This window comes from Cnephaeus nilssonii (genome assembly GCF_951640355.1).
Source record: "Cnephaeus nilssonii genome assembly, chromosome: 9".
Taxonomy (NCBI): domain Eukaryota; kingdom Metazoa; phylum Chordata; class Mammalia; order Chiroptera; family Vespertilionidae; genus Cnephaeus; species Cnephaeus nilssonii.
Window position 1 is genome coordinate 66,925,192 of NC_137080.1, and position 24,447 is coordinate 66,949,638.

The 24,447-nt window shown below is 35.8% G+C and overlaps 1 protein-coding gene across 1 annotated transcript in view; it reads right to left on the reverse strand.

The window, feature by feature from the left end:
- Positions 1-24,447, reverse strand: part of ADGRB3 (adhesion G protein-coupled receptor B3) — a gene marked incomplete at its 5' end in the record, with an annotated part of 705,309 nt that overhangs the window by 410,482 nt on the left and 270,380 nt on the right. Inside the window, 3 exons of the mRNA XM_079781368.1 lie at positions 8,267-8,431; positions 8,876-9,040; positions 18,392-18,556. Coding sequence (XP_079637494.1) covers positions 8,267-8,431; positions 8,876-9,040; positions 18,392-18,556 — 495 coding nt within the window. The remainder of the gene's footprint in view (positions 1-8,266; positions 8,432-8,875; positions 9,041-18,391; positions 18,557-24,447) is intronic.

Genomic DNA, 24,447 nt, shown 5'->3' on the forward strand with positions numbered 1-24,447 from the left:
GTTTTATGTTAGGGATACTAGAGGTCTTTGCTAGAGAATTGCGTTAACTTGCCTTTTTATGTTATCTTAGGAACTAGTGAGGAAAGGTCATGACACAGGTAGAAAATAATCACACTCAAAGGGACACTACAGCCACTGGCAAGGCCACTGGCCACAGCCCCCTATATTGCCAACTTCCCTGAGACCTTAGGGACCTCTCTTTAGACACGCCTGGGACCAATTCTAGCCTGACAAGTGGCTACAAGCCTGCCTTGAGGAGCTCTGGCCTAAAAGGGTAAACTGGGCTGAGATTTGGGGAAACGGAGAAACCTTCCATAAAAAGTTACATATTTTTCTTAGTTTCAACATCTCAATGGTTTATTTCTAGAGAAGGGAGGATCATACCACAAATTGTAACTACAAAATAAAAATAATATATGTGTTTATAATGTCATTGAAATGCTAATTAAACAGCCTTTTGAAAGAATAAAAGATTATAAAAAGTAAGGTATTATTATCATACTTATTTTGAAACATTTAATCATGTGCTTTTATACAAGGGACTTCATTAGTCCAGTTATAGCATTTATGACATAGAATAAAAACATTCAAAAGAGCATGTTTCTAATGACCTACCACATTCAACTATGTTCAATGCAGGGTAGCAGATTTGGGAGAAAGAAAATAGACAACTCATTTGCAATGAAATGAGCTGGAATTCTAGCTAAGAGATATAACAATATAACTCTCTCTATATAAATATATAAAATAAAATACAGTAGCAATGTATAACAAGAGAAGCACAAAACCAAGTCTATAGGGGTTCAAAGAAGAAAGAGAACTCATGTGACTGTGGAAGGGAAGAAAGATTAAAGGAAGGGACATCTTTTAATAGACTGAGCTTCCAAGATGCTCTCATTTCGGCAGGTGAAGATGACAGGACAGGCACACCTCGGGAATCCAGGTGAATAACAGCGCAAGCAACAGTGTAAGGAGAGAAGTCATAAAATCATATACTGTGTGTGTGTATATATATATATATGTATATATATATGTGTGTGTGTGTGTATATATATATGTATATATTTATATATACATATATATACATTTATATAAATATATATTTATATATACATACATATGTATATATATGTATACATATAAATATGTATATACATATATATATACATATACATATATATATATTTGTATATACATATATGTATATATATATATATATATATATATATTTTTTTTTTTTTTTATATATGACTATATGGTGAAAGGACAGCTAATGAGCTGATAGAAGGGGATACTAGAATCCCAGGCATTCCAGTATGTACTAACTGGGGGAATTAATGCAAAGCAATGGAGGTTTTTTTGAGCAAGTGAGTCACATGATAAGACCATGAAACGGGAAGAATGACCAGCCGAACCTGTGTAGAAGAGATTAGAAATGGAGGTTGTTTCGATCATACGGGAAAATGGACAAAGAGGACCTGCACTGCCACTTAACAGTTCGAATTAGTGATGGTATTTAATCATTTCATCCTTGAAACAATCCCTCACGTTGCATATTGTTGTCCCTGCTTTAAATGTGAGGATACTGAGGCCCAAAGCCAAACTCTTTTTGATTCCCTGTCTCAGGCTCTTTGCTGCACTGCCCCTCCCACACTAGTAGGTGGTGGCCGGTGGGCGGTGGCCACTGAGGGAAGACTTGATGGAGGTGGAATCCAGCACCAGCCCATAAATTGGTGAGGAGAAATTACTTCAGATGACAGGAATGACTTGGTGGTTAGAGAGAAAAGCTCTAGTGGTGATTCAGAGTCTGGTTTGATACCCCTGTTGGAAAGGTCTAGCAATCATTTGGAAGACATTAGTCATAAAGATGCAGATCTGTGGGTGCTTCTCACACAGGTGATAGCTGATGTGTGTGTGTGTGTGTGTGTGTGTGTGTGAGAGAGAGAGAGAGAGAGAGAGAGAGAGAGAGAGAGAGAGAGAACATGCGACAGCAACCAAGAATGCCAGGGGCAGGATCTGAGGGTCATTCACATGTCAGGATATGCATGAAGAGGGAAATAAGTGGGAAGAAAAATGTCAAGGACTAATATTCAGGTTTATGGTATTAATAAACATTGAATCAAAACAAAGTTCCAATAATTGTATTCATTTTAATCTTATTAATTTTAAAACATTACATAGTTTATAAAATGTTTACTTTTACTATGAAAACGATGTGGGATAAAAGGCAAAATTGTGAAAAGTGCTTAAATTTTCTATTTCAACTTGAGAATGATCCGCATATTGTCAAATATCTCTAAATTGGACAAGGTGGGGTAATATAAGATTACAACAAATTGCTTTTTAAGTTTCTGCAGTGGCAGAAGCTGTGAGAGTTTTCTGTCTCTTTTGGTGAGCAATCTGATAAGACCAATTATGATAATAATTATCTCCATAGCAACAGGTTTGAATCATGCACATATAGCACTATCTTGGATACTCATTCATTACTTTAGATCCCAGTGATTCTTCCTTAATTCTGCCTGTGAAATTTAGCTGATTTGTGGCAGAACCATAGACTGGAGTAGGCAATAAAACCCATGCTTTTCAGGAGGATGGGCTGCTTTCTCAGACATTTATTATGCAACAGGTGATGTTTCTCTCCTTTGGAGTTCTTCAAGTTCTAATTTATTTCTCTACTTTTTAGAATGTATCTGAGATTATGTGGGCAGAACAAATAACACATTTAAAATGAAAGAAGTCCATACCTAGTGCCACCTACTGTCAACACAACTTAGTGGTTGTCTTTAGGTGAACAATTGGGATGTACATTCAGGGTTGACATTATTTGCTCTGCCCAAAATATCAGTTCAAACACTTGCCTGAATCTTTAAAACTGACTACATAATAACATACTTTCTATACACATAATATCTTATAGCAGAAAATAATATAAATTCTAATGTATTACAAGCTTTTAAAAAATACTATTAGTGATAACCTTGTGGTTTGGAATGAAAAAATAAGTAAAGCAGGTGTCAACTTGTATGCAAATACTTCAATATAAACTAGAGTTTTATGTTTTTTTATTTGGAAATGTAGGAACTCTTTTTAAAGTATATGATTGTCTAACCATTGTCTTGTATATCTGAAACTAATACAAAATAGTTTTGACTGTAATCTCCAATTGAAAAAAAAACATAATGCAAAAAAAGAAATATAAGTTTTACAACACTTATCTGGGTTTCTAAAAATGATTATGTTTAGCCTTGAAACTGCAGTGGTCCACACAGTTTAGAAGTTTGACTTATTAACTTGTTTAACTTGTCTCTAACAATGACAAAATACTATATCAATAGTGATTAATTCACCACTTCTCCAACTGGGAACTGAGGAGAAAATAAGTCAATATGAGCTAAGACTTTATCTTCCTCCCTGACACCCTGTGTATAACATGCCTATCTTACTTCACAAGTTTTTCTCAGCACATTCAATCCGCAAGTTCACTCACCATTTTCAAATAAAGCAATTGTGACTCAAAGAAGGACATTTCACATGTAAATTAAATTTAACATCCACCTGTGGATGGTAGGTTACAACTTAGCAAATAATGACTAAGGAGTAATAGGTCTCAGAACTGGAGCTGTAGGAATAGCAAGCCCCTTCCCTGGGAACAGAGCAAAGAGGTCCCAGAAGTCTGACAGTTATCAAAAGCCAATCCACCAGTAGCATCTGCTTTCTGAATGATATTAACCAGGGAAATATTGGAAAACAGACAGAGGACTAAAATTAGTACATTTTCACAGTGTGGCAAAAACATAGGAGCAATTCATTACTTTTCTACTAGTTCAACCTCAGTTGGGATGTAGAATGCGATTGAGATCAATGAAATTATCATTTAGTGAGTCTGACCAAGGAAAACAATTGGGTAACTTAATTATTTCCCCTGTAGCTATTCTATTACTCAACTAACAGTAATATATATATATCTTACCTTATAATAGAGAAACATGCAAATTGATCGCACCTCCGCTATGCCCACGATTGGGCCGGCAGGAGGCTGGGGGCGGGACTCCGGGTGGCATATCCGCCGTTCAGAAGTTCAAGATGGTGGTGCCAAGTGGCCGGGCCCATGCCGCCGCTCCCCTGGGTGCCTGGGGTGATCAGCACTCCGGGGGGCGTGTCCGGGCCCCTCCCGCCCCTCCCGCCCCTCCCGGGGGTCGATCTGCCACCTGGGGGGGCGTGGCCCGGCCCCTCCCGCCGCTCCCGGGGTTCCCAGGGGCTGAGGCTTTCTGGGCCTTGGGCACCAGCGGGGAGCCTGCACCGATCGCAGGAAACCACTGGGGGTCGGCTCCTGTGATCGGTAGCAGGGACTCTGGGTGCGGCGAGCCCAAGGCCAGGAAAGCCTGGGGCGGAGGCTTTCCCGGCCTTGGGCACCAGTGGGCAGCCTGCACGGATCGCAGGAAACCACTGGGGGTCGGCTCCTGCGATCCTTAGCAAGGATGTTGGGTGCGGCTGAGCCCAAGGCCACTGCCCGGGGCCATGCCCCGACCCTGAAAAAGGCAGAAGGCGGTGGCTACAGCCAAGGCCTGGGTCCCTGGTGCCGGCAGAAAACTGGTGCAGGCAGCCAGGTGAATGAAGGTCTATTGCACGAATCTGCGTGCAAACGGGCTACTAGTATATATATATACACACACAAACATATGTACTTTCCATCCCTCTAATTCTCTTTTCTTATGAAGACAAGAGAAATAACTTATTTTGGTCAGTGATGCTCTTTGTTTTTAATTCTACTTTATTTTATTTTTATTTTTTTAAATTATACTTTCCATTCAATATTATTTTATACTAGAGGCCTGGTGCATGAAATTCGTGCACAGGGAGGGGGTCCCTGGGACTGGGGGACTCCGGTGGGGCTGAGAGGACTGGGCAATGCCATCTAGTGACTATGGGTGCCATCATCTTTGTGGTGGAGTGACAGTCAACTTGCATATTCCCTCTTTCTTAGATTGGATTAGTTTCAAGTGTACAACACAGTGGTTAGACAACCATATACTTTACAGAGTGTTCCCCTGATATTTCCGGAACCTAATTGGCACTATACACAGTTATTATGATATTATTGACTGTATTTCCTATTTTTCTGTTACTTTTATGTTATCTATTTACCAGTAAAGAAATATCCTTATCTTAATGGGGAATTTACTTTCCATTTTTAGTAGACACCATAACAGCTTTTGATTCAATCCAGATGATTAATCATTATTTTCATTAATTATCCAGACAAAGATTTAAGTATATTTCTCTTTCCTGACAACTGAGAGTTTCTTGGCAAACTTGATTAATTTGTTTTGCATCTAAATTAAGCAAAGCATAAAATAAATACTAGCTGTTTTTGGAAACCTGAAGAAAAATTAAGAATACACAGCACTAAAAATAATACTTAAGAAACATATTATTTTAAAAGGAATATTTGTTGTGGCTTTGTTATTGACAAACAGAAAAATTTCTTAGTAACTGTTAAGATAAGTTAGAAGTTTTTTGAGTTTATATTGTCAATGTGTAAATTTGGAGCCATTATATTGCTGCACATACAATATGATTTCAAATCATATTATTGAAAAGAGTAAAATAAAAATGTTAAAGTTAATATTAAATACACAGGGGCGGGCAAAAGTAGGTTTGCAGTTATGAGTACATGAAACACAAGAGTGAATAAAGCTATTGTAATAATCATAATCTGCATGTCTTTTTCCATATGAACAACTGTAAACCTATCTTTGCCAACCCCTGTAATATAAAATAACATAACACAGTACATATAATATAAAAACTTTTGCCATTTTATATGATAATTTTTCAACCTGCTTTAAATCATAAAAGCCAAGGAACAAATCTAGCAAATAAGGTATAATACCTTCTTTTTGTAAATAGATATGTAAAATGTTCTCTAAACAGCAGGTGGCAATGTTTAAATTTGATTGCAGCAGCACCATCTTACCTCTATATAAGCAGGTGAAAGATAGTTTTAAAAGCCCAAGACAGTTAAGAACCCTGGCATGCTCAGACTACTTTACCAGTAGGTAACTTCAAATATTAAAAGGATCTTATTTAGTCATGCCCACTGATCTGTAGGCATTTCTCCCAGGGCAAAGTAAATGTTTTTGTATACTGCTTCTTAATTCTTATGTAGCACAGGAACAATTTCACAGTGCTAACCTGCATAGGCGTCATTATCAACCAAAGCCTGCATGCTGGCTAGTTCTTAACATTCTACATCCCAGTGGCCTTAAGAATGAACAAAACTTCCCTAGCTGGTTTGGTGCAGTGGATAGAGCATCGGCCTGTGGAATGAAGGGTCCCAGCTTTGATTCCAGTCAAGGGCACATGCCCAGGTTGTGGGCTCGACCCCCAGATAAAAACATCAATAATGTTTTTCTCTCCCTCTCCCTTCCTCTCTGAAATCAATAAAAATACCTTTTAAAAAAAAGAATGAACAAAACTAACTTCAGATCTTTGGTAAGCTCTAAAGACACCTACTGACATTGCGCTCTTTGAGCTCAGTTTCTGTTGGTATTAGAGTTGAACTATAAGTCATTAAAATTTGAAGTAAGGTGAAATACAAAGTTTTGACCCTGGATATCTCTTAGATTCTGTGGTTTTTCTAAACTGCAGTAGTTATATTAGAGACAGAACTTCATACGTTTCTGAACTGAAAAAGGAACCTGGAATGGCTGCACTCAGCAACCTCACTAGGAACCAGAGAGCCAGTGACATCAGCTAGCTTCCCTGCAGTCACACTAACAGCAACGAGACTTTAACTGGGTCTTCAAATTCTCCAAAGTCAGCACTTTCCCCTCCATTCATGGCTGTGATATTTTATTTATTTTATTTTTTTAAATATATTTTATTGATTTCTTACAGAGAGGAAGGGAGAGGGATAGAGAGTTAGAAACATCGATGAGAGAGAAACATTGATCAGCTGCCTCCTGCACACTCCCTACTGGGGATGTGCCACAACCAAGGTACATGCCCTTGACCGGAATCGAACCTGGGACCCTTGCGTCCGCAGGCCGACGCTCTATCCACTGAGCCAAACCGGTTTAGGCATGGCTGTGATATTTTAAAACTCCATCCTATCATCTTTTCTAGCATGTTTATAACAATGTTGCCATGATATCATTCTAAAATCCTAATTTTCACATACTTATTAAGTCTTCACTCAGTATGTATGTCAATAATATTTTATGAAATGTATGTACAATTAGGAAGGAGTCTTTGTTCCAAATAATGTTTTAAAATCCAGGGTGGGGGTAAGTAGGCTTACAGTTGTTCATATAGAAAATAACACAATAATTAATAAAGAATAATATAAAAATAAACTATATTTCATGCACTCACAACTGTAAACCTCTTTTGCCCAAAAATGTAGATGATGTATGATGTCAGTAGTTTCTGACCTCTCATTTTTTTCTATGCTTATATGTCAAATCCTTTAATGTAGCAGTACTTCCAATCGTTCACTAGTAATTAAGACCTTATGCTTTCATTTTAAAATGTGCTCCTCAACGGAATTTCCTTTTTCAGTGGAAAATGGGCCAAGGGCAAGTGAATGGGGATGACCAAGGTCATGCATCAAGATGAATTAACAGCAGAATTTACAAGTGTCTGAATTTCAACATCATTTTTTAATTTTCCCACTTAGCCATCTAACACTTACACCTTTATATTTCTACTATAAATAATCTAATGCAATTTCTTATGTGTTCTCAGTAAACAAATCTTTTACAAAAATAGTGAAAGCTCCAGCTGGGTAGCTCAATTGGTTGGAGCATCATCCCATACACCCAAAGATTGCAGGTTCAGTCCCCAGTCAGGATGTGTACAGAAGGCAACAGATCGATAGTTTTCTCTCACATTACTGTTTCGCTCTGTTTCTCTCTTTCCCTCTCTTTCTCTCTCTCTCTCTTTAAAAATCAATTTTTAAAAAGTTGTGAACAATAATACCCCAAACTATTTTTAACTATATCTAGCGATGTTATTTTCAATATGGCTACCTTTGGATTATCACATTTTCAATGTTATTTTGCAGCAAATGATTTAGAAACCTATATAATAGTCTATGACACATAGAGAGAGGAAACTCTATACATTATGGAAACAAGTAAATTGTCACATCATTAGCAATATTTCAATTGAGAAAGTACTGCCCTTAACCAATATTTTTAACCCTTTTTTTTTAAGGTAACAAATTGTTTTCACTGGGATAACCTCAGTTCATTCTCACCAGGACATCGCTGCTCACTGCATCGTCTCACTTCTTCGCCTGTTCCTTCACATTGCTGCCCGGTTATCGCTACACCCTGACAGGTCCTTATTCGCCTTTCCCAGCCACCATCACAGGACTTGGAACATCCACTCCAATGACCCCACTGATTCCACTGACCATTGGCTGAAAGAAATATGTCATGATCAATGTCACGGATTTAGTAATTTTAAAACCTAAGGACCATTACTTAGTCTGTTCAACTTTTATTAATCTACTACCATGGATAAACTTTATTTAAATATTTGACTTGCTGGTAAAATAAAGAGTATTGTAATGAACAGAAATTTATAAGTTTGTCAGAATCTTCAATATTTTGAAGAGATTGAACTTTACTTGTAAAAAGTACAAATTCAGTATTAAACTTCATCAATTTAATCAATATTTAAATTAAGGCTCCCCGGAATTCTGCTGCTTTATTAATGTGACATGCAGTAGAATGAGTCTGGGTATAACTGGCTTCATTTAATAAAAACATATAATCATGTGATTATACCTTGACCATCTGGCATGGTCCTGTCTCAATTTTTAAATGGCAAGCATCTCTTAAATATAGTAGTCAGGTCTTACCTGTACACTCTGGATTATAGCACTCTCTGCTTTCTGCCCACGGCCCTCTGCACTCAGAACCCCCATGAGCTGCTGCAGTACACTGCCGGCTTCTCTGCTGGGTCCCATTCGAGCAGGTCACCGAGCACTGGCTCCACGAACTCCACTCCTGCCACTGTCCATCAACTGCCAAAGCCAAAAGAGAGACCCTGTAAGGAGACCTTCCAGAAGAGAAGGCTGTACAGAAAATACAAGGTAAAACTAGCCTTGAAGATGAATCCCAATCAAGGGACTCTAAAGAGATACATACAATGGAACGTCACAATGGCATTAGATTGTATTACTTCCCTTAGAGCTACTATTACTTTATTTTTTTTCACTTCTATTTCCTTTTATTTACCCAGTATCTATTTTGCTTCATTTATTTATCAAAAATATTTATTAATTACCCAAAACTGCAAGACCTTGATGGGTATAGAGAAGACTGAACAAAATAAATACTGACCAATAACTCATAGAGCTCATATTTGAGAGTAGAAGTCCCTAGAATGAGTTACACAATGTGTTACATGCTAAACAGATTAATTATATAGCATTGCTGCAAATGACACTTTCAAGATACTGTGAGGTAAGAGTTTAGAGGGTCTAGAGAATCTTCCTTGACATGAGGTTTCAGGCAAGCCCTGAAGGATAATGGGGGAATACCTAGGGCAAGAGTCAGTTCCAGGAAGATATACTGAGGTCCTTCGCAGAAGAAACATGGGCACTTCCAGGACCTGAATGAAGGTCATTGTGAGTGGAATCAAGAGAACCCGGTGAAGAGTTCTACCAGAGGAGAGAGTAAAAAGATAGATGCCAGATTTTGTAGGCTTTTTGTCAACGTGTTAAGGATTTGGACTACTATTCTCAGACCATTAAGAACCTAGTGAAGGGTTTAAATAGGACTTTATGATTAGACCTAATTCCAGTTGGAGAAAGAATTATGGGAGAGGGTAGGGAGGATCTGAGTGAGGATGATGTTCACAAGGCCCACGGAGTGTCCTGGAAAGTTTAGAAAGCTATTGGGGGAGGGGGAAAGGGGGCAAAGCAAGAGTGTCCCCTGAAGAGTTGGTCATGGGAAATGAAGTGGAGAGAGGGTCCAGATAACTCCCAAGTGTCTGGTGACTAAAATTTAATATAGGCTGTTGCACTTGTCTTTGGGAGATTCAAATTGAGACTGATTTATTTATTCATTCATTAAAATGATTTTTGAGATTCTATTAGTTATCACACACTATGATAGGTGTTACAAGAGACATAGAAATAAAATATAAACCCCAATCTCAAAATTTTTATAACTTAGTAGAAGAATGACTTTATACATGCAAATAAGTAATAAGTAAAAGCAATACTGTCTTAGCATGGCACACGGAGGCTTTCAGAGGATAGATCACATCAGTTGGGGGATAATTATGTTAGATGGTATGCTGAAATTTGGATAACTTAGAAAAAGGCAACAGCATTCGCTAAGGCATAATCACAAAATTCATGTGAGCCAAGAATTCAGGCAAAAATATTTACCCCATTTAGAATGCATTAATTAGCATGTAAGAGTTATAAATGCACTAGTATATGACTGTCTACTTTTTCCCATATCATTCCTTGGTTGTTAGCCAAGTTCCTTACAGTGAAAGAGAATTCACCATAAATACAAAGTTCCAACGTAAGTTAATGCTGCTGTGCAGATCCATCCAAACAAATGCGAAAGCCTGGTGGATTTTGACTAAGTACTTTCAATCTAATTTCAGGCCTTGCAGGTCACTATTAAAAAGACAGTAGTTTAATAGATACCAAGATGTACTTAATAAATCCTTTGTGAGATTAACAATCATAAAATGCCAAGTTAATCATCCTATTCATGTAATTTTAGCATCTCACTGTATTAAAATACCTGATACAATCTTATTGCCTATGTAGTCCATTTGCCAGACAAAAAAAGAAAGTCTAGTGAATCAATAGGAGTTCATAAATTACCCATTTCCTTTCTATTTTGGCTTTAAAGATAAGTACGCTTTTCATTTCAGAATCTTGCTTTTCAAAGATAACATTTACTGAGTTTGCATGATGAATCCTCATCTCCTAAGCATTCTGAGAAGGGTTAAAAAAAGTAAGAGGTATTCCTGCACCTTGACATCTATTTGGCAAAAGAATGTATGAGTAGTCAAATTACTGAGAACATTCAAAAAGTAACACATGACAAAAATGAATTAGGTGATGCCAACTTTATTCTGTGCTGAGTGACTAGAATAAAGGAGTATGTGATACCCTTCATCATTCTGGTTACAGATAAATTTTCAATATTTTTTAATGAATGTAATAGTTACACACTCATTGGCAGAGAAAAGATCTCCTTCCAGCTAAGATGTGGAGTCAGGAATGAGCTAGTCAAATGTGGAAGGAGAAGATAATTTGGCAAGGCTTTGTAATATTGATGAGGAATGAGAAAAGACCTTGCTGAAAAGAGACTAGAAAGAGTAAGAATATTTGTGAAATAGTTTTTTTCATTAGGCTCTTCCTTGTAAGAAGGTTTTACATCACCACTCACAAAACTTAAAAAAAAAAATAAACTCATACATTTGTAATACTAGTTATTCAGTCCTTTTAGTTAATGTACACATTTTACATTTTGACTAAAGTTCAGAAAGGACTTAATATAAGACACTTGAAGAAACCTTTGTGGTTCAACACTACCATAATAATCAACAAAACATGTTTTAGATGGAATTGAAGAGGTATCAAGTGGATGCTTTATTTCACACTGAGAACTATTAACTTCCTTTTATTGAACATTAACTGCAATACTATGAAAGAACTGACCTGACAAAGTAACTGATTGGATATTTTTTTAAAAGAGGAAAAATCCAATATTCCTTTAATATTGTAAGTCCAAATTACTGGGAAAATGGAAAACTAAGAAGTTAGGAAGAGTGGGACATGTGAATGTAATTTAAAAGATCAGACAAAATACATTATATAACATTCATGAAAAAATTATCTTAGTGCCAAATATGAGATATTGTTTTATTTCAGGTCTTATTTTTCAGTTTGATATCCTAGAATTAACAAAACCATTAATTATGCTCTTTTTAGGGACAGCAGCCCCAAGACCTTTCAGGAAATGGTAGTGTCATTTTTTTCTGAATGCAGGACTAGGAGGTCTTTTGAGAGGTGAAAATTAAGAGTTCTGCTTTGGACATTTAAGTACTTCCCAGTGGGATATATGCACTACATTTCAGGGCTAACAGTTGAGATAGTATAATAATGAAATATTTATCCCTTGATCGATCTGGTATTTCTTTTTTATAAACACTCTCCTAGGTACGACAGAAAGTGAAGGGGCTGCTTCCTCTCTATCTGATGCTGATCCGGGATCCAGGGTGGAAGTGAAGCTGCTTCCCCTTCAGCTGGGCACTCAGGCTACTCTGTACCTCCACTGAGTGTCAAGGCAACAGTGCCGGTCCAGGCCTCTCCCCACAGCCCATGCCTCTGTGCATAGCAGGTTTCTGACATTTGTAAGGGATAACTCCCAGAGTCATGACAAACCCACACATTTGAAAATACCTCAGTACTTTCTTCCTAAAACCCTGTTCCTATTGGAAGCTGATTAACATCTTGTCATTCTTTCAGAAAAGTGTTCCCTAATAACTGGAGAAATGTAAACACTCCAAACTCCCCGTGGAGTCTCCTAATGCACTGATATGTAAAGATTCACAGAGAATCTAGACTATGACCGGCATTGTTCTACTAGATTCTGGGCAAACTCTGATGTTAAAGACCAACCAAGCTCTTCTTTCAAAGAACACATAGTCTGAGGAGCTGTGGTGGAGACAGATGATAGACAAGTAAGCAAATAAATAAGCAGGAAAGTTGCAGCTAGAAGTGCTGTGAAGGCAGAATGATAGCGGGCACTGTGATAGGGACTCCCCAGCCATGCCTCTCGGAAGAAACCAAATATGAACTGAGCCCTGAGTCATTAGAAGAAGCCAGAAATGGGAAGATTCTTAGAAATCTCTTTGCAAGTGCAAATTCTTAAGTTCAAGAAGGCTTTGTGCATTCCAGAACAGAGAAACGGCCTGTGGGGATCATGAAGAGGGAGAGGAAGGAGGAGATGATTCAGATGGTGTGCAGAAGTCAGATCCCTTAGGGCTCTGTAGGTCATGTGACCAACTAGGATGAAAAGAAATTAGATGATTTTAAAGTAGGGAAGTGATGTAACGTGACTTACATATTAACACATTGTAGTTGTGTGTAAAATGGATTGTATGAGTGCAAGAACAGGTATTGGGAGATGTTAGGAGACTATCTTGTAGCCTCTTCAGACACAATTGATAGTGGCTTGGATTACAGTGACATTAGTGGAAAGCGAAAAAAGTAAATAAATTTGAGATATTTTCTGGATATAGAGCTGATAGGTTGGTGGGGGGCAGTATGGAAAAATGGAGAATCAAAGTTGACTTTTAGGGTTTTGGCTTACTGAAACAGATAAATGGTAGAACCTTAGACTGAAGTGGGTTAGACTGGCATTCAAATAGCCCTGAAATCAAAATGTCAATTTTGAACACGCTGAATTTGTAATGCCATTATAGACACGATGCAGGGAGTCCTGAATTACATAAATGTGCCTTACACATTTATTTGAAATGTAATCATCCTTCTTTTCTTTTCCTTTTTTATCCTTTCATGAAACATCATTTGGTAAACATCAGGTACATAAGGCTAAGAATAAACACTTTCTTAGGCTTTTTCAATTTACCTTCATGTCCATCATACGCATTTGCAGATGGATTTTTTTAGACGTACGTTTCAATTTAAAAACTTCAAAATGCGTATTACTTTATGAACTGTCTTACAAAGGTGAGTAAGAAGAGAGAACAATCAGGCTGTGCTTTGAAGCCGGGAGAGTGCTGATAAATCAGCCTGTCTCACCATCACGTAATGTACTTCCTTATACAACACTGTCACACTGGGGACAGTTAAAAATTTGCTTCAGCAATGTGACACATGACCAGGTTTTCTGGACCTAGAAGAATTAAAATTGCAAAGGCTAAATTGCTAGATTCCTGGGGTTTACTTTGTTCTATGAACTTCCTCTTGCTATACACACAGAGTTGCAACTGTGTTCACCTGGAAGAAAAACCTGTCTCCCAAGTATGGGGCCAAATGAAATCCTACGATACATTGTAGTGAAAATATAATTTTCAGTCTATTTTCGCATCTTGATCAATAACTGTTGACAATATAGCATAGGATGAAAAACAAAAAAACACGAGTTAGATTATGTACTCATCCACAAAGTCATGAATATTTGGATAATAAAACTGTCATTTCAGGGTCTGTTCTGAGTTGATTGTTGCTGACTCATTAAACTATCTGTAGGAAGGAGTTGCGGGGAGAAGAATTCTGGCCATTGGCTTTGGAGCTATCTAATTTAGTGATGGCAAAATTCTGAGTCCAGATTTTTATTGAGTGGGAGGTTACCCAGGAAACTAAGAAGGCCCTCTGGGGATACAAGACTGTAAGGTAAAACTGCCATCCTCTTGCTTTGGACATATGCTGAAGAACATAAACCTATATTCCCCACTTGCCATTTTAAAATAAATTACAAAAGAAAAACTCAGAATGAAATACCATTTAAAAATTAGAATTAAAAGTGGAAGCAAGAGCATTGATGACAAGGTTTATGCAAACAAGCATAACCAATGGACACAGACACTAGAGGGGTTGAGGGCATGAGCGGGAGGTGGGAGGTTGGGGATCAATAGGGGGATAAGGACACATATGTAATACATTAATCAATAAAGAAAAAAGAAAAAAAGTGGAAGCAAGTTATGATAAGGGCTAAGAAGAATTTTTTAAAAGTTGGCAAGTTAAGACAAAGTTTAAATGAGAAAAAAAATTAAATAAAAGAAAACAAGGCAGGACTAATAAAGGCACAGTTTCTTAAACTCCTACTAGCTAAATACAAAGGTCACTGGAATCACTGAAATGACACAGAATGACTACAATTGCCATACAAAAGACTAGAAGTTAAAAAAGATAAAATGCAAATCAATTAAAGAACAGGTTAATGAGGTAGCATTTGAGTTTCAAATTGTAACATCCTCAGGCAGAGACAACCAGGGACCTTTGAACCAAGTTCAGGCATGTGTTCATTAGCATCTTTCCACTCAGTGTCCTCACCCAAAGGGTTCCCTGCAGAGGGACCTTGGCCAGGACAACCTCTCATAGCTGCTGAGAAATCAACATTTTAGGTCCACAGCGGACTGAAGCCTCTTGCTCTACATACCAGAGGTATTTGGGTCCCACTGTGTTCCTATGTTGATATTCCCTCACTGCCAAGAATAACAAACGCAACTTGTTCAAGTCCAGGTGTTATCCTGATGGTCTTTGACTGGAATGAATAGCTGTAATACTTATTCACTGTTTGCTATTTACCATGGTCTCTCCCTTATCATCTCACATAGTCCTCTCACCATCCTGTATGGTATTACTATTGTCCCCATTTTCCAGGTGAAGAAACTAGGCATCAGAGAAGCAACACGGATATTGAAAAGTAAGGTCTACATTTAAAAGTCCAAGTTCCTTTCACGATACCACATCAATGTATTATTAAATATATTCAGAAAAATAGCCTAAAAACATTTTGGAATGAGTACTAGAAATTTGGCTAGGTACATGTCAAGAAAATCCATTCAACGGTAATTTATTGGAAACTATCAGGTACAAAGTTGCATGGAGAGATAAAGAGGAAATGGAACAGAATACCAATGACCTCAAAGACATCAATTAATGCTACTATAAACTTGATGCAGTTAGTGACTGCATTGAATATTCAGAGAAAACTGGTTGGCTAAAAGAAAAGTAGGTTGAACCCACTGAGTTCTCAGATCACTACTTTCGTTGAGGTAAACTATTTTTTAAAATATATTTTGATTGATTTCAGAGAGTAAGGGAGAGGAAGAGAGATAAAAACATCAATGATGAGAATCATTGATCAGCTGTCTCCTGCACGCCCTCTACTGGGGATTGAGCCCACAACCACACATGAGCCCTGACCTGAAATCAAACTGTGACCTTCTGGTTCATAGGTCAACACTTAACTATTGAACCACACCAGCCGGGCTTGAGGTAGACTATATTTATGTGTTTTCTAGAACTGCACTCAAATTTTCACATGCTTATATCTGAATCCTATGAAGAAATTGTTAATTTCTTGAGATCAGGAACTATATATTCTTCTCACTAGTGTCTTACATCTTATTGATACTTGATGATGCTTTTTATATTTAGTAAAGATGCCTGAGTTTCATAATAAGAAAATTATTTCTAAGGAGAATTTCAAATGTTTACACCAAATAAATCTTACATATTTCAAAAGCATAATGCCAACATTTTTTACAGACATGGTGAGAATAGTACATCTTTTGTAATGCAAATAATTCAAGAATGGAAATAATTGGAGTCATAAATGACACATGATAAATTCATTAAGTAATGAAGATGGCTCCATAATGATCAATTATGAGAGAGCATGAGCTAGGCAAGATTTACAGATAATATAATCATACCTTCCAAAAATTAAGGACCTATACAAAAAAGGGCAATCTAATTTTTATGGTCTTAGAGAGATTCTAATGAAGGTGTAATACTGTTAAAACAAGTACTTGAAAACACATGCAGTCCCTACTTGCATGATAAAGCAACAACTATATCAACTTAGGAAATGCGGTTTCTTATCTGAACTCTAAACAACTTAGTATCCCTATCCCTATCAATATCCAAGCATTTTATTTCTAAAAAAGTTCCTGGGAGGGAGACTATGAGAAAACTGATTGATAACATTTTAACTGATCAGTGCCATTTTGTCTTTGTACTGGGGATCAAATGAGACAAAAGAAGTAATAAAACCTAATATGTTAAAAGATTCTACAGTTAGCTATTCTTTTTTATTTCTCCATGTTTTCTACTTTTTCATACTTCAAAAACAAATAAGAGTGAACTGTATTTGATTCTATAAATGTCAAAGCTAAGCACTTAAAAAAAGATTCTAAAATTTCTATAAGCTTGCCCAAATATTTGGAAAAAAGGCAGGGCATTTGTGTGCTTGTGTGTATCTGTATGTTTATAGAGAAAGGTATAAATAAGACAGAACATAACTGATTTCATAAATAAACTTTCTGGGGGTACATTTGAAAATAAATGATGATTTTTGACTCCCCAATAGTTATAATTACATGAATACCAAATTGTATGAGTTATATTCATAATTCATAATATTCTAGGAGAACAATGTTACTCAATATAAATATTACATCTTTAAATGTATATTAATAAGTATAGGAACCTACTAATCTTTCTCTAAATTATAAAAAACCAAATAATATTGTTAGATGATTATTGTATATCTATATTTTGGATGGTTTTTCATAGTCTGAAGATGTTTTAGATGCTTACAATTTCCAGAAGAACTTTGAATTATTGTCTCAAAATATAGGATATTAACTTGAAGAATGTAAAGTGCAAATGAAACTGTGTGAGTTAGATTAATGTGTTTGGAGCACATTACTGGTGTCCCAGCTATGTTGCTTGCATGCAGAATATTTGACTAAATAGGCCTAAGAGAAAATCTCCCTAGGAGTAGAATAGTGATTATGCATTTTGGAATCTGCTACTCTTGTTAGCCTTTGTCATTTGCCACTTGTGTCTGCCTCTTCCTCTAAATTGTGCCTTTGCTAGTCGTGGGAGATTTTATCATTAGTGTGTGCATGTATTTTCTCCTATAAATGGAAGCCCTTAAAACTGGAGATTAGGCTTTCTCATTTTGCAGGTTTTATGTTTGAATGTTTCAATAACCTAAATAAGATCATTTTGAAGACTTATCTCTGTAATAATAGATGAAATTATTAAAGATAGGTAAAATAGAATTTAAACACTTTAAAGGAAAGAAAAATTGAAAATAACATAAATACACTCTTAAAACAGATTATATAGTCTTTATAATTGTAATAATTATGTCATTTATGACCTAACCATTTGATGCATCTAGCAGTGAATCTAGAAGATTATATTTCCTAGAAAATATCTACGTATCATTTTCATGCATGGTCATTTGCACATTTTCACTCCTTAATTGATTGAGTGTGAGAGAATAACGTCTAAAGGACTGCTCTAAACCAGTCTCTCTAGTTATATTATGAAGGCTATAGTCATTCTCAAGACTTTGGGTCTCCTAAATCTTGGTGGAAAGCATTAATATACATAATTATAGAAATCCAATCAAGTGAGCAATGATTAGTATTCAGTCAAGGAAATATTATGCACCATCGCATATGACAAAATCAAGAAGGGAACCCAGTTTTAACCAAGAAACAATAACCAAAATCCACATTTTTCAATGTGACAGAATGAAGGTTGTGCTCCTAATATTTCTTAATACACATCAGGGACCACATATAAAGTACACAAATTGCAATGGTTACAGATGCAGAATACACTCACCTGGGCAGAGAGCAATATTACAAGGCTTATGATGTGTTTCGGGTCCTTCACATGGCCTTCCTCCATACTGAGGAGGTGTGCACGACCTTGTTCTTGTTCTTTGGCCTCGACCACATGTAAATGAACATAAACTCCATGGTGACCACTCCTCCCAAACTCCATGTACTGTAATAAAGCAAAGAAGCTTCAACAACAAAAGCAGAGAGGTAAAATCAAAGATTTTTTTTTCTCCTTATAATTAAGAAAAAAAACAAAACACCACTAATCAGATAGACAAGTATGAAAATATTTTAAAAAATTCAGTTAAGGTTCTTATTTGCCACAAAATATAAAATATAATTAGAAAGTTAGTAATTAAGAAAACTACATGCCCCTTTTTTGTATTTAAAGTTATTCATGTTATAAAGTTGAAATGTTTTCTTTGCTTAATGGAAATGTAGCTCTTTCCTCCATGGTAAAGTAGACATGAATTATTTTTAATTAAAAGTAGTATCAGCTATGGTAGTATTAGAAAAGTAAATTTCTCATAACAGGAGAAGATCCTCTGGAGTTAACTTTGCATTTAAATAGAAACGGGCCTACCTAATTCTTCTCACAAAGTTTCAGGATTATTGACTTTTAGCGTGTCAGGGAGAAAAAAAATCTGAAAATTTATGACACATATTTTAAACAGCTTTTTAACCTCGCTTTTTAAAAACTAAATGTAGTTTTTTCACTTAAACCATTTTTTGAATAAGGGGGAAATTTCAATAACTGTATCTACTTACATAAGAGCCTCCTCTTTACCCTGTTTTAAAAGGAGTGGAAAATATGAAGATCTCTTTCTAATAGCCATGAAACCAGAAGATGGCACTGGGAATCCTCCTAATTAATAAAAATTTCTACAGAAAACAAATTATCTAATTAAGATTATGTCTAACATAATTAATTGATACAGCAATAGTTCAAGTATGCCATTGCAATAAATTCAAACTTGATCAGAAATATAACACAACAGAAATAATAACCACTGTCAATAAATATTGAGATTTTTTCACAAAAAGTCCTTTCCTTGCACTGCCAAATCACCAACCTCATCCCAATTCTTAATATTTGGGACAGTAAGTAATAGCACTCAATGGATAATACAAATAACTTTTTGCATATATATGCTGACCAAGTTGCTATTATAAAAACACATAATAATACCTTAATTATAAGGTACTAATTCTTTTCTATTTATGCTACTGAGCTGCTCCAACTTGTGATACAAATATGTTCAAATATTGGAAAAATTAGCCAAATTGAGTACTATTCAGTGACAAATTATTTAAGGTTCTATAAAACTTGCTAGAAAAAATATTTTTAAATATATAGAAAAAAAGTAAAAGAGTGAGATGAATTACAATATTTATATTTTTCCCATATAAATTTGAGACAACTGAAGCCAATTTGTATTCATTGGAATAAGAATAAATAGTAAGTATGTATTTAATCTAAAAAAAATACACATATACAGCCCTAGCTGGTTTGGCTCAGTGGATAGAGCGTTGGCCTGCAGACTGAAGGATCCCAGGTTTGATTTGAGTCAAGGGTACATGCCTGGGTTGTGGGCTTGATCCCCAGTAGGGGGCATGTAGGAGGCAGCCTATCAATGATTCTTTCTCATCATTGATATCTCTCTCTCTCTCTCTCCCCCTCTCCCTTCCTTTCTGAAATCAATAAAATTATACTTTAAAAATACACATATACATATATGTACATATAGGCATATAGGATTAATTATAGCAAGAAATTTAAAAAGTAATTTATATGAATATTTTATGTTAAATATATACTTTTAATCAATTTTTGCATTGATTTCTAATTACCGAGATCTCTCCATTTAAAAACACTTTTTCTTTCTATTTTCTAAATAAAGTGTTAATAGTCTGCATGGTATTCATATTGCTGGTTCTGTTCATTTTCCCTTGACCAAATCACATTACTCCATATACATTGAGCAATCCCAGAAAAAAAGCTGCTAACCTGGCAGATATTTCTCTATTAATCTCAAAGAAATATTAATATTGATGGCTTAGTTAAGTTATAAAGCTGTAATCCTCTGAAAAGTAATGATACTTACTACTTTCTAACAGTCTTTATTGTTCCAGTTGAAATTTTATGACTCTTCTATGTCATTTGAAAAAAGCAAAAACACTTTTTTTTTAATTTGAAAATAACACAAATTATTAATAATTTGTTATTTTAGATACTGTTGAATTAGTAGGAAATTATAGCACATATCTTAAATTTTATAGATATAAGATATGGTAAAATTAGATATTTTATTTTAATGGCAAATATTACATACTTTTAAAAAAATTTTCAGTAAAGTATGAAAATCCATAGATGATCTAGTTTATTTGAAAAACCTATCTAGTAAAACCAAGAAAATAAGTTAAATTAATCAGTTTTTATACTTTTCTTCTTTACTTAGACAATAATTACATTATTATATGTCTGTGCTACCTGGAGATGAAGTGAGAAATACACAATACATGCCCAGTCGGGGTTGCTCAGTGGTTGAATACCGACCCATGAACCAAGAGGTCACCAGTTCAACTCCCAGTCAGGGCACTTGCCTGGGTAGCAGGCTTGATCCCCAGTAGGGGGCATGTAAGAGGCAGCTGATTAATTCATATTTCTCTATCTTTCTCCTTTCCCCTCTCTCTAAAAAAGCAATAAAAACATATTTTAAAAATAAAAGTATATACTTTATAAAATAAATACACAATACACAAATTATATTACTACCAGATTTTTAAATAAACATACAAATTATCTTATGATTTAGATTGGAAAACTTAAAAAAACTCCTTAAAGTGAAAGGGTTCTTTTTCTTAAGAATAAATGGATTTGAAAACTGACATTTACTTTTTTTTTTCCAAAACAATTCCTTCACCTAAATAAATTTTGAGGGGTTGGAATACATATAAAGTAGACTAGTGGTTTTCAACCAGGGGCAGTTTTGCCCCCCAGGGGACATTTGGCAATATGCAGAGAGATTTTAGTTGTCACAGCTCAGGGGAAGGAGGAGAGCTACCGGCATCTAAAGGGTAGAGGCCAGGGATGCTGCTAAATGTCCAAAGATGTTCAGGCTAGCTCCCCAGAACAAAGATTTATTTACGTCAAAATGTTAATAGTATCGATGTTGAGGAACCCTGGGGCAGACCATAAAACTATAACTCAGAACAGTAAATAAACAATATAAATCAGGACAGTAAATAAACAATTTAATGTAGCTCCCTACTTTTCTCAGTTTACTTTCTGTTAAGCCTTATCATTTTCTTTTCTGAGTAATAAGAGTTTTTGAAGAAACTATCATTTCAAAGCAACAATTTTGCAACAGGATGTTTATCTTAGGATCCATATTAAGACATTATTATGTAATTTAACTAAGAAAACCCTTCTTTTGAAATTCGAATAATATGGGCAAAATGTAACTAATTTATAACAATTGATTCGCTTTTAATAGCGCGAATAAATGTAAGTTCTAATTCTATCATTACACATATTTTGTGGAAGGTGACTTTCATATGCAGTTTGTCCTTGTATCATTTTTATTAATTAAATGCCAAATACACTTGAGTATCCACAGTATGACACACTGTGGATGTTGATTTATGAGCTTATTTTCTTCATGGCAATTTTAGAAATGTAAAGTATTATTTTAGAAATATATTTACACTGTTTAAGGTACTATTTAAGCTTTTAAGTTCACTTTTTTTTTTTTTGGTCACTGTTTTCACGATATATTGTACTGAAAAGAAACACGTATTTATCAGAATGGCAAATAACTGAACAAAATATTGAACACAAAACATTTCATAACAAATGCAATAACCATCTAAAAGATATCACAATGTCCCATAGTGGAATAATTATTCTACATTTTTAAAATAATGAAGTTGCAAAATTATTCTTCTTGTTAGAAAATGAAAAAAAAATTCTCTTTTCATTCTCTTTAATTCAACACCTGAACTATAACAATGATTAAAAGGTACACATTTCTTATTGTCAGTACTATTTAACCAAATTCAGAAAGACTACCTAGATGTATGTGACAGTGAAGAGAAACTAGTAATTAGTATACACGTCTTTAGTAGATACAATAGTGGGAGGTTTAAATATTTGAGGAAAAACTTTACACCAGAGAATATTACTCAGTTTTCTAGACATCAGACCCAGAGTGAAGGGAGAACACTCTGGTCCCACTGCTGATGCTCCTTGCCTCGTGAAGGGACTCATCAACAGCCTGGCAGATAGATGGAGATTTCCAAATGTCTGTATGAATGTGCATAACTAGTGGCTGGAAAATAAGCCCTGAATAGAGAATTGTGAACACTTTAGCACCAGCAGACTTCCATTTGGGCACCCATCTGCCATTAGACTTTACCCTTGCATGTTGAAAGGATCTTGAGTATTCAAAAGGATGCTGACAAGATTCATTTATATATCAAGTACAACTCCATTTTCTATTGACACGTTTCTCATTGTCAAGGGCAGAGAACTCGATCCTGGAACCCTTAATACAAATACTGTACATAGGGGCCAGTTTAAGTATTAGTGTAGACAATGTACTCTACCCACACTCGACTGAAAATCCCTAAGTATTTATCCATGAGGTTGTTTTACCTACGATTCAGGCATTTTATAATTCTTAAAATCCCAGCTCCTTCTTGCTCCTTGCTTCTCTCCTCTTGACAAACATACCTAGATTCTGTTTGTTATATGGCCTGTTTTTTATCATCTTTTCCATTGTCTTCTCCTTTCCGTGACCAACTTAAGAATTTTTCCCCCCTCTGAATCTTTTTATTTCTCACTTGATGTTTTTCTCACGTAGCCTAATTCCTCCTGACACTTATTTTTCTTGGTTTCAACAGAAATTCTTTACTCTGTTTCCCCTTCCTTCTAGCTTTCTGCACTGGTTAGCTTTTAATTCTCCCTTCACCTACTGCATTGCATCTCCCATTTCTGTTATAAAGGCATCTCCCTTTTCATGGCATCATTCCTCCTCCACATCCTTTAACTTTTAGTTCTTTCAGATCATCTTTTATTTTTATTTGTGATAAAAAAAATACATAATGTAGAATTTAGCATCAAAACTATTTTAAGTGTACAATTTAGTAGTGTGAAGTATATTTACATTGTTGTGTAACAAATCTCCACAACTTTTTCATCTTGCAAATCAGGGACTCCATACCCATTAAACAACGACTCCTCCAAACTGTCTTTTAATGGGTTGCCCTTGCGCATTCTGCTGGCAAATTGGGATTGTCCCTGTGCTTCCCCCATACCACCCACTCTCTTTTCTTGCTTTTAGCAACTGCAGAACCAGCCATCTCTGGAAATCAAACTCAGCAGAAAACTTTAAAGCACAGTTCAGCAGATGAAATGCTGAGGCAGTGCCAGCCCCTTTCTTTGTGCCCACCCCCTTTTGGAAGCCTCTGGCAAAGCTATAAATGCAAGTGCAGCAGTCAGGAAGTTTGCACCAGCCATCCACCAAATGGTTGAAAAAAATAAATCTGAGGATTCACTATATCATGTGCTTTGGACTTCTTGAAAGAAGATCCAGATTCCTTTTAGTGCTTATGTCTACATGAAAGTCAGTGGTTTGAGAGGGAGCGGCACCTATATTATGCAATGCATTAACTGAGAACAAAATTTTGGTATTTCATGGAAAATCTGACCCTGAGTGAGCAAGCTATTGTGCTGTGCTCCATCTAACACACAGGTATATATATATTCTACAATGACTTTACGTTTAAAAGCAGCGGACAGCTCTGATGAGGGCAGCCACTTGAATGAAATAAATTAACAGGAAAATCCTTTGGTCAGGGACACTATTTTCCCTGATAGCGTAAGATAAATGGTAGGAAAATAGCTGGCTTTCTTAATGACCATATCAACCACTGCCTTAGACATTGGGTAGAGATCATACTTCCAGCATGCTGGCAAGTTATGTTATTCTTCAAACATGCAATTGGACATTTTCACCATCTAAAGTAGGAAATTTATACTGAACCTTAAATACG